General features: G+C 39.0%; 1 protein-coding gene across 3 annotated transcripts in view; it reads right to left on the minus strand.

Annotated features, from left to right (window-relative positions):
• SIN3A (SIN3 transcription regulator family member A) overlaps positions 1-12,418 on the minus strand; it is a 64,259-nt gene that overhangs the window by 42,381 nt on the left and 9,460 nt on the right. For all 3 annotated transcript variants that reach the window (XM_058542105.1, XM_058542104.1, XM_058542106.1), the window contains exon 2: positions 979-1,200. In XM_058542105.1, coding sequence (XP_058398088.1) covers positions 979-1,167 — 189 coding nt within the window. In that variant the 5' untranslated portion in view covers positions 1,168-1,200. The remainder of the gene's footprint in view (positions 1-978; positions 1,201-12,418) is intronic.

Consider the following 12,418-nt stretch of genomic DNA (forward strand, 5'->3'; position numbering starts at 1 on the left):
GTCTTCCATGTTTACAAAACAGAGTGAGCAGACAAGAGAAATGATCAGTGCTGGTCAAGATGTGGAACAACAGGAATACACGATGCCGGTGGAAATACAAATTAGTACAACTTGGAAGAGCAATTTGACAGGACCTGCTAAAGGTGAAGATGCTCACACCCTATGACCCAGCAATCCCTTTTCTAGATGAACTCAAGAAACTCTTCCTCATGTGCCCTCAAACCTGCTCAGTGGTCTGAAGAAGATAAGGAGTCTGCACCAGAATGTAAATCAACTACTTCACTAATATGCACAGTTTAATTAAGCTGCTCTTTTTTTCCCACAGCAAGACTCTCGTGGTAAAAAAAGTGGTGGATTGATTTAAATGCTGGTGCAAGCTTATCTTGTCATGGATTGCCACTATGAGTACCACTGCACTAGGAGAAACGCCTAAGAACATTCACAGCAGCAACTTTACAATAACAAAAATGTGGAAACAACCTGAGTGTCCATCAACAGAAGAATGGATAAATAAATTGGATATGTTCATATAATTCATGACAGAGTATAAAGGACTCAATTACAGTTACACACAAAAGTATGGATAAGTCTTGGGAACCACACTCAGTGGAAAAAAAAAAAGTGAGTCAGAATACACACGTTTTCATTTATACAAAAGTTCAAAAATACCCAAACTAATTTTACTGTCTAGAGGTATAAACAAAATGATTTTCAAAAACTAAAGAAAGTCAAGGGAATGAGAAACACAAAGTTCAGATTAGTGGCTACCTCTGAAGGGAGGGATACACAGTGAACTTCAGAGGTCATAATAACATTTTTTTTTTTAAACTTGTGTGGTGAGTACAGAGTGTACATTGTTTTCGTTATACCTTATATTTTTTTATATCTGACTGAATGCTTAATAAAAAAAATTTTTAATTTGATGAAATCACCAATGCTCCTCTGTCACCCCAAGTCTCTTGGTGGGTTCCAGCTTACCTGGTAGCTGGGTGTTACAGAGTACTGAATTCCTGTGGCTGACTGCATGGTCTCGGACACCGCTTCATACACGGGAGGGGCAGGGGCGAGCACCCGGTGCTGGTGAGGAAAAGCGTCTGTGCTACCAGGGATCCGACGTTGCTGGGCCGCATACACCGGTGACTCCTGGTCATCCAAACGTCGCTTCATTCTGCGCTCATGCTCAGGGATGCACTACGAAACCTGCAGAAACCAAAAGCAACGACATGCAAACCAATTCACACTCCAACTCCAGTATGATGTGTACAACTTAGAACCAGTCACCCAAGTTTAGTTTAAGCTCAACTCCCAGAACGAATGATCTACTTCATCCTAGAGATGATCACCAGGTAGTTTAAGTGCACACTTGTGTACAAACACACCACAGTGAATAGGTTATCATAACTGAAAGCCAAAAATTTAAATAATAACAGAGTTTAAATTAATTTGGCACTGCGGAGTTGAAAAATAATCTCCAATTTAAAAACATACAAATACACCTTTGTTTTCTTTATTCTCTAGTTTTCTCCTCAAATGCCATCACTCCTAATATTTACATATTCACATGCTACAAAAACATTCAAGTGCTTCTTCTGAATTCCTCTCAAAATCTAGTACCATAATTGTGATCTAATTTTAAAAATATCGGGCAGGCCCCGTAGCTTGGCGGTTGGGTGCGCGCACTCCGCTGCTGGCAGCCCGGGTTCGGATCCTGGGTGCGCACCCACGCACCACTTCTCCGGCCATGCTGAGGCGGCGTCCCAGATACAGCAACTAGAAGGATGTGCAGCTATGACATACAACTATCTACTGGGGCTTTGGGGGAAAAAATAAATAAATAAATAAAATTATTTTTAAAAACATCAATTGTTTCCACCATTAAATGGTATCATGGAAAGAGTACTAGGCCAGGAGTAAGAAGACAACGGTTCCAGATTTGCCAATTTAAGAAGCTATGTACATTTCAACAAGTTCCTCATTCCATGTGAGTTTGTTTCTCCAACTATAAAAGAAGGTTGAAACAGATCATTTCTAAGGTTTCTTCTGATTCTAACATTCTTTAACACTAGGAGATTCCAGAATCCTTTAGGTTAATAATCCCTCTGTGGGGGACACTTTCTTTCCCGCAGCACACAAAAAGTCTAGTTATACTCTGGTCAGAAATCCAGTCGGGTCTTTTCAGAGCTTCTCCAACATGATATCACTAACACAAGCATATCAATAAGAAATGCTCCAGCCATCCAAAGACAAAATGGGGCCAAGCCCTAACACTATTTCATTCACAAAAAAAATCTTAAAAAAGACACCACTCCTGTGGTAATAAGATAAAAAATACAGTAATAGAAGGAGATCTCACAAGCCACACACTCCCATCTGAAGCAAGGCTCTTTTTGTAAATGAATAAAAAAAAAAAGCCTTTACCTAATTTCTAAGCCCACCCATCCCTCTTTTCTTCTCCCTGGGATCATGCAAGCCCTGAAGGGGAAGCAGTCCTCACAAAGACTCCCCCAAGCTGCTTCACCCCTTCTCTGTCCTCACCATCACCCTCAACCTGCCTGTCGCTCTAATCCTAGCCTTGAAATAGCGTCTCAGGTTTATCCCACACCTTACAAACCTAAGTTAGATCCTGACACAGCAGCACAACTGTTTCATTTGTAAGCTGCCCATTTTTAATATTACCTTTTCGTAAGTCTCAAGCCACAAATGTTCTCTTTCTGTTAACTATAACTTCAGATCAAAGGACTAAGTCTCCCAAATTTCTGTGTGATAATATGTTGAACTCAGTTAACTGGAGTTGAAAACATACTGCTGACAGCTGCTGAGGGGAACTTATTTAAACTGTCTTAACTGGTTATGTTTTCCTAGGCTTTTCTAGTATGAAGTAGCATGTTTAGCTCAATATCTGGAAAGTTTTCAAACATATTAAGAGGTTGGAAATATAGATTTATACATGGTATTTGATACTTAAGAGCCACCAGCCAACTGACTATGAATACTCAACCTCAACCTATTTTGGGATGAGGAAATGGGTCTAACAAGTGGACGGAGTGAAAAGTCTTAAAGATTTTTTGGCTGCTACTTCTATGTACACCCATGATCTAGGCCATGGTGTGGTCTTGGGCTCTGCTGGTTTGAAACCTAGATGCTTAAACTCACCTGAGACTAATTTCTGCAACCAAAAGCCAAGTCAATATCTCATAAACAGAAAACCAAATTTAGATCAGAAGAGCACAGCATAGGACCAGAGTGCCTGTCAAGACCTAGATTCTAGTCCAAACTCTGACTCAAAGCTATACCACTTGGTCCTGTTTCCTCACCTGCAAAAGGTGGTGATCAGACTACACTACTGATTCGCAAATGCTGGTCTATGGACAAGTCTATGGGAAAATGAAAAAGACAGGAAAAAAAGGATTGTAATGTGTTTTTCACAGGTTAAGTATTAAAGTACTATGCTTTATTCTGAGATCATATCCTATCTTTTTGCTATTAAAATATCATTTCTTTTATAAAATGATTGTGGGGCCGGCCCCGTGGCTTAGCGGTTAAGTGCGCGCACTCTGCTTCTCTGGCCATGCTGAGGCCGCGTCCCACATACAGCAACTAGAAGGATGTGCAACTATGACATACAACTATCTACTGGGGCTTTGGGGAAAAACAAAGGAGGAGGATTGGCAATAGATGTTAGCTCAGAGCCGGTCTTCCTCAGCAAAAAGAGGAGGATTAGCACGGATGTTAGCTCAGGGCTGATCTTCCTCACAAAAAATAAATAAATAAATAAAAATATAAAATGATTGTGATTTTATAAAGCATTTAACTTTATTAGCCTCTAAAGAGTTTGCCTTCCAGACCATCTTGATGACACCGAAGAGGCTGCCCAGAGTCTGCACTTTCTCTGAACCATACTTTACTCCTTTAACAATCATGACACTTAATTCTATTTCCTAAATGGTTCTCAAATCAATTGCTTCTTTGCCAGTCACATAATCATTCCCTTATTTCAGACCCTCATTATCCCTCACCTCAATTGTTGTCAATATCCTCCAGCCTCTCTCCCCCTCCAGTCTACCCTCTACACTGCTTTCAAAATGGTCTGCCTCAAACACAAATCCAACCTAGTTGCAAATCCATCATTGGCTTCCCACCACTTAAGGTAGCAATCCAAATTCCTTAGTTTAGCCTATAAAATTCTTCCTTACTGATTGGGGGACAATTTAATTTACTAATTATCTCCTTCCAGCCCCACTCTATCATCCAGGCCTGTCAAATGTCTTCCCACTCCCCTAAACAAGTCTTAAGTCTATAAGCTTCTTCAAGGTAGGGGCCTTTTCAACTTTGTCTGCACTCCCCACAGTCCTAACATACCACAGACAGAAGGCAGAAGGGAAAGAATAACAGTAACAGTTAACATAAGAACAGTGTATACTGAATGCCAAGCACCATTCTACACAATCTAAAAATATTAATTTAGGGGCCAGCCCGGTGGCACAGTGGTTACAGTTGGTGCACTCTGCTTTGGTGGCCCGGGGTTCACAGGTTCAGATCCTGGTCGTGGATATACACACCGCTTATCAAGCCATGCTGTGGCAGGCGTCCCACATATAAAGTAGAGGAAAGTGGGCATGGATGTTAGCCCAGGGCCAATCTTCCTCAGCAAAAAGAGGAGAATTGGCAACAGATGTTAGCTCAGGGCTAATCTTGCTCACCAAAAAAAAAAAAAAATTTTTAATTTAATCCCCACAGCAACTCTATAAGCAAGGTGCTCTCTATTTTATAAATGAATAAGCTGAAATACAAAGATTAAGCAAGCTGCCCAAGGTTGTACAGGTAATAGGCAAAGCTTGGATATGAATCTACGAAATCCGCCTCCAAAGCCTGGACTCAACCACCTCACTATCCTACCTCTCACAGGAGAAGAGAAGAAACAAAGGAAGAAGGAAGAGTCATTTTACTTCTCTAAGGCACACGTGCATGAAGCAACTTGAGCTTGCTTTAACCTCTCCCACATTTAGCTCATTCATCCTTTCTTCAGCCCCAACCCAATAAAAGCAGGAATGCTTTGGCAGCATTCATTCAACTAGCAAATATTCACATGAGCAGATATAAAGGTGGTAGATGATCTTGGCATGTGCCCTATAAAAGCTTAAAAACTAGCTGGGAAGACTACATACAGCCTCACTAGTAATCAAAGAAATACAAAGTAAAATGATATCCCAAAGCAACAGGAAAATATTAAAAGAGAATGATAATATTCAGTGTGGGTGAGGGTATACGAAAAAACTATTTGGTTGGCAACTTGCAGGCATTTATTAAAATTTTTAATTAAATTTAAGATGTGCATACCCTTTAATGTATCAATTCTACTTCTAGGTCCCTATACCATACATTTGCTAAGTATTTTTATTGCAGTAAAGTATGAAACACCTAAATGTCTATTAATAGCTAAATAAACTTGATACATCCATATTAGGAAAACTATGCAGCAATTAGAAAGATTAGGGTCCATCTACAAGGAAAGTACTCCAAGACCCACTATTAAATGAAAAAAACAAGTTACAGAATACATACAGTGTGATCTCAACACACACAACGTACTCTTAAGATCTGTGCATTTCACTGCATGTAAATTATGCATCAAAAGGAAAAAGCTAAGGGCCAGCCCAGTGGCGTAGTGGTTAAGTTCGCGTGCTTCACTTTGGATCCTGGGCACAGACCTACACACTGCTCAGCAAGCCATGCTGAGGCGGCATCCCACATAGAGCAACTAGAAGGATGTACAACTATGACATACAACTATCTACTGGGGCTTTGGGGAGAAAAAAGGAAAAAAGGAGGAAGATTGGCAACAGATGTTAGCTCAGGGCCAATCTTCCTCAAAAAAAAAAAAAAAGGAAAAAGCTATAAACAAATACTGAACTCCAAGAAGGATATGCATGCTCAATTACCTAGGTGGAAGTGTACTAATGTCTGTAATTTACTTTGAAATACATCAAGAAATTAGTTTGGATTAATAGATGGAGGGATGGATAGTTGGATACACGATAAAGCAAGTACTACAAAAATGGTAATGGTAAAATCTAGGTAGTGTGTATATGGGTCCACTATACAATCTATCAACTTTGCTCTATATTTGAAAATTTTCTTAATAAAATCTTGGAAGGAAAGGCTAACAATACAAACCAGTTCACCAGTGGTACAATACATACTATAAATTTGGAAAGGAGTAGAAACGTGTCCATTAGGAAAGACTCTACAGAGAAGGTAAATGTTTACTTATATCTTAAAAATTAGGGGTAAATTAGGGCACAGGGGGTAAACAGGATGAAATTAAAATAGTACAGTAACTTTAAACTTATAGGCAATAAACAGCTATTTACAATCTTTGCTAATTCATTTATCCCACAAATAATTCCTGAGTGTCTACATGTGCCAGACCCTGTGCTTAGCACTGGGGCTCCAGCACTGAATAGGACAGATTTCCCGCCCCACAAAAGCCAAGTCTTCCATATATGACCGCTATCAGCTGATGTGCTCCACACAACAGTCCTGTCAGATGGGCAGATCCAGATCCCTCCTATTTAGAGGGAAAGTGATAACCAAAGAAATTAAGTGACTGGTTCAAGGATACACAGCTGGCTAAAGGAGAAGAGGCTAGATTCCTTCTCCTTGGAATACAAGACCAATCTGAAGTAGAAATATTGGACAGACTATAGCATCCTGCTTGCAGCGAGGTACAGGGTAATTCCAGTCTACCAAGTATTCTACAGCGTAATTCCAGACTATAAAGTATTCGAATGCCAATGATGGAGCCACAAGAGTCAGACACAAAGCTACTTTCAAGTTCTGCTTCAGCTGACATGATTATCATCCACCACTATGGTCTCCAACTGTTCCAGATTTGAAACTTACACTGTTATCAGAACTCTAGTCTATGAAGACAAAATGTAAAAAGAAAAAAAAAAAGCACTTTGAGGGATAGAAACTAGTGAAGAAAGACTAATGTGAACAATGGCAGCAGAACACTAAAAAGTCTCCTAGCTGTGTGTTATAATAAAGAGTGGGAAAGAGCTCTAAACCATCATGCAAAGGAATCAGAATTCCTGAATAAAGCCAGCAGAGCAGCGTAATTCTGATATCGCAGGGGAGTCTTCTAGAGCAGGGGAGAACAACCGGAGAGCGAATGTGACACATTTCAGACAAATGCGTCAAAGGGCAGAGGTAAAAGCTAACCTTTTCAAAACAAGTAAAATAAAAACCAATTTTCTAGTTCTACAACCTAAAATGTCTTTAATCACAATAATGAGTTGGCCTCTTAGAAATCCAGACATTTCTCCATTATTAAAATCCAAACGAAAAATCCAACTTTATAGAATCTTATCATTTTATTTAAATTAAATGCCACAAATTGGCTTAAAGAGACAATAGAATTATTTTAGTCAACATAAGCTCAAAGCATAGTGTGCACGGAACAAACTGCCCTATTCTGGAGGCTAAAACACAATACTTCCTTTTTGAAATGCATTTAATTTATGGCTGACCCTTCAGTGCCTCTTAATTTTGTATTGATAGCATCTTGAATTAGACACATTTTTAGTTCCCTTATTTATATAATAAAAAAAAAATCCTCTCAAGTTATTCTATGTTATTGGTGGTCAGCATCACATAAAACATGTCCTGGTCAGTTTATTTCAAAGAATATTCTTCAAAAAATAGAAAGTTTCTCTTCAAAAGCAAAGAAAATTTTATCACAGCATGAAGTCAAATGTAATTAATTACTTCAACCCATTGCAATTACCAGGCATAGTCTACTCCAAAATCTGTCCAAAAATCCACCTCTGGATCTAAATCTGCTAGAAAATGAAAACCATTCCAGAATAAATGAAAATGGCAATCTGTTCAGACTTTCCATATTACTCAGAATAATAGCTTAACAAAACTAACACCCCAATCTTATCAAAACACCACAAGATCTAATTCCCAAGCCTCCCCTGAACTCAGTTTTACATTCTTCCAATGAAGTGGTCCTCAACCAGGGGAGATTTTGGCCTCAGGGCACATTTGGCAAAGTCAGAAGACACTGTTGTCACAATTGGGGGAGATGGGTGTTACTGGCATCTCATGAGTAGATGTGCATGGGAGGTTGCCAAACTTTCTACAATGGACAGGACAGCCCCCCACAACAAAAAATTATTCCACCCAAAATATTAATAGTGCCAAGACTGAGAAACTTTGACCTAATATAATGATAACCCCATTTGGCATATACCTTTTCTGAGCTTTGGTGGGATATGTCACACTGTAGTGTGACAACAATTTTTACCATCGTGGCTCAGGACAATCATCTTGGTCGTGCAAAAGATATCACTGTTTTCTTTATGACATATGATTCACCTTTAACCCTGAGTATATAGAAAAACTTATCATTTACCATTTAGGTGAAAAATAACTTTATTAGAAATTTTAGGGGGCCGGCCCTGTGGCTTAGCAGTTGAGTGCCCGCGCTCTGCTACTGGCGGCCCGGGGTTCAGATGGGACGTGCACCGACGCACCGCTTCTCCGGCCATGCTGAGGCAGCGTCCCACATACAGCAACTAGAAGGATGTGCAATTATGACACACACCCATCTACTGGGGCTTTGGTGAGAAAAAGGGAAAAAAAGGAGGAAGATTGGCAATAGATGTCAGCTCAGGGCCGGTTTTCCTCAGCAAAAAGAGGAGGACTGGCATGGATGTTAGCTCAGGGCTGATCTTCCTTGCCAAAAAAAAAAAGAAATTTTAGTAAGAACTGAACTAGCAAATCCACATTTTCCTGGTTTTGAAGATATGAATACCCAAAATAGGCAATATCCTTTAAAAGGCAACTAACTAGTCACCAACTGTCACGCATGAACTTGGAACACAGCCATTCTGTAAATTTTGATTCAAGACTTTAGGTACATCTTTAGTCAAGTTCTAGCTTATTGTCACTTTCGGGTCCTTTTTCCAGCACTTGCATCATCAAACACAATACTTTGAAAATTTATTTCTTAATTTTGCTGAAGAGAGGACAATCATCATCTTTGCTCCATAACTTCAAGCATTCTCAATTTTAGAGTAATAAATATCAATTAGACTGACAAACTCAATGATTTTTTTCATTTCCACATCACGTTTCCTTCTAATCACCTCTGTACACACATCTGCCTTTGGCTTCTGTCCACTTACAAACCACATCAAATAAGTTTTGGTACACAAACACCCTAAAAGTTGAAAGAATACTATTGTACATCCTTTTAGCAAACTGGAATGGTTTTGATTCTTGCTGAAAAATATTGCATGACTACCTGGATGAGGACACCATATTTCTTTTTTTTTTTCCCCTCAGAAATATATTTACACTCATAAATTCTTCAGTTTGAGAAAATTTATCTAGAATATTGCCATCTGAAGACTCAGTCTGCAACTTGGCTTACACAATCAATTTTACCATTATCATTACAGTCTAGAGTGTTACTATCTGTTGTACTGCATGCATCTACTAGTTCCTCTAATAATGTGTAATGTCATCCTATTAGTTTTCATCTCATTGCCATTATAGGAGGAAAACGAAAAACTAGGGGTTATATTCAATGAAAGCTTTAAAAAGTTGTAAAAATAGCATAACAATTGTCATATACCCTTCACTGAGGTTCCCCAAATGTTAACATCTTACGTAATGTTTAAATAGTATTCCCAAACTCTTTTATACTTTCTTGAAAGATGCTGTAATGCTTTGGGTAAAGCAGTAAGAAAACTAAGTATAAATAGTGGTAATTTATTTTACTACTATATCAACTTTCTAGGCAATTCCATCATTCTTCTATTTTCTTATTAGTCTTTTTTAGTACAGTTGAGAATAATTCATAAGTAATGATGAAATAATTCCTAGGATGATGAAATGCCAAATGGCTTCAAGATATAGGAAAACTAAAATCATTAAGATCCCATAATATAACTCAGATGTATAAATGATAACAGCTAAAATGAATTTATTCCATTAAAAAGAAAATAAGTAAATTTTCTCTTTGTTCTTTCGAAGACATCCAAAAAAGAATAAAAGTCATGACGTATAAATCTTTACAAGTAGTTAGTACTGCTCAAAAAGAAACTGAAAAACTAAAATTGGGTCCAATTGACCCTGATATTACACAAATAGTTCCTACCATCATAGGTAGAAAATGAACAGGAAACTATTTTGTTCAATTCAAAATGTATTAAAAATTATATCAATGTTAATTTTCTGATTTAGATCATTGTACTATAGCTCTGTAAGAGGAATTTGGGGAATGTGGGTGAAAGTTATACGGCAATTCTTTGTATTATTTTTGCAATTTTTCTTGAAGTCTAAAATTATTTCAAATGAAAAGTTAAAAATTTAAGTATTAATAGTAGAGGAATATAACGAAATCATCATGTATCCATAGTCTCAAGGACATTAACATTTAGTTTCTATAAATTCACTGAGAATGATATAAAACAACAGACTAAGCGTAACAGGAGATATGCTAGCTGAAGCTATAAAGAAAGCATTATAAAGAGCAGGACTCAAGATAGTTCTTAAGAAGACAAGGAGATGTGTCACTCACCTTATACCGCCTGTATCCTATTAGCTATATTTCTGCCCCACACAGACACGGGCACACACACCTTTAACCATCTTTGTATCCTCCACTTTGTGCTCAGTATACTGCCTTGTCTGTGGTGGAAACCAAATCATTCACGCATTCATGCATGCATCCTCTAATATTTATTGAGCACATAGTATGTGCTGAGCATTGTTCCAGGAGCTGGGGATATAACAGTAAGCAAAACAAAAATCTCCTGCTTCATGAAGTTTACATGTGACAAGTGCTAAGAAAGAGCAGAGAAGGGTTTTTGAAATTTTAGGTAAGGGTGACCAGAGAATACCTCACTGATAACCTAACTTTTGAGTAAAGGAAGTAAGGAACTAGTGGAAATCAGTGGGGGAAGCATTATAGGCAGAGGCAACGGCAAATACGAAGATTCTAAGGCACATGTCCTTGATATTTTCCAGGAACAGCAAAAAGGCCGTGTAGCTGGAGCAGAATGGAGCAAAGAGAGACTAGCAGGAAATGAAGTCAGAGAGGTAATGGGGTGGGGGTAGTAGGTAGGGAGCCTATCATATTCGTTCTTACAGGTCATAATAAGAACTCAGACTTAATAATCAGACTGAAATGGGAAGCCATGGGAGGATTTTAAGCAGAGAAGTGACATGGTCTGACTTAGGTTTTAAAAGAAATCACTTGGGTTGCTGTGTTAAGAATAGACTGAAGAGGGGCAGTAAGAAAGCAGAAAGAACAGTTAGGTGCTACCTAAATAATCCAAGCTAGAGACGTCAGTGGCACTCACTGCTGCAGTAGGGGTTGGGGGTAGTATTAAGTGGTCAAATTCTGCATAGTATTTTGAACATAGAGCAAACAGAATTTGCCAAGGGACCACATATGAAAAAGGCAGAGAGAAGTCAAAGATGTCCATTAGATATCCAAAAGGAAACATGAAGTGGGCCAGTGGATATGTTAGTCTATAGTACAGGGGAGAGGTCCCCAGTTAGAGACAGAAATTTGAGTGTTATCAGCATTGTTTAGATCTTAGAAGCTAAGACAGTGCATCGGGTAGCTCTCCATAATCAAGCACATTCATATTTCTGCACCAATGGGACAGCCTATACCAGGTTGTGCCCCTAAATTAATTGTAGAATCAAACTTACTAACAAACAATAATTCTTGCATTTCAGATAAGTTCTTGCAGTTACAGATAAGGGATTGTGGACCTGTATATTCTTCAACAGGCTGCAAGTCAGCAACCCTACCCTGGAGGATACCAGCAGGACTGAGGAGGTGTCCACTGCCATGATGCTGGTAAATACAAGTAACATACAGGCACACAAGACAGGTAGGGAGTACAAAAGCAAAAGAAGAGAAGGGCAAAAAAAAGACGTATCAGTTAGAAACTGCTACCAATAGGGGGCCGGCCCCGTGGCTTAGTGGTTAAGTGCATGCTCTGCTGCTGGCGGCCCGGGGTTCAGATCCCAGGTGCGCACCGACGCACCACTTGTCCGGCCATGCTGAGGCGGCGTCCCACATACAGCAACTACAAGGATGTGCAACTACGACATACAACTATCTACCGGGGCTTTGGGGAGAAAAAGGGGGGAAAAAAAAAAAAAGGAGGAAGATCGGCAATAGATGTTAGCTCAGGGCCGGTCTTCCTCAGCAAAAAGAGGAGGATTGGCATGGATGTTAGCTCAGGGCTGATCTTCCTCACAAAAAAAAAAAAGAAAGAAAGAAACTGCTACCAATAAATGCCTAACTAACTTGGAAGCCAAGTGCCACTAAACACGTAGCCTCTAGTTAGCAAACTTTAAAATGCCTTTAGAGTTCAGTCCG

This window comes from Diceros bicornis, chromosome 5 (assembly GCF_020826845.1).
Source record: "Diceros bicornis minor isolate mBicDic1 chromosome 5, mDicBic1.mat.cur, whole genome shotgun sequence".
NCBI classification, from domain to species: Eukaryota; Metazoa; Chordata; class Mammalia; order Perissodactyla; family Rhinocerotidae; genus Diceros; species Diceros bicornis.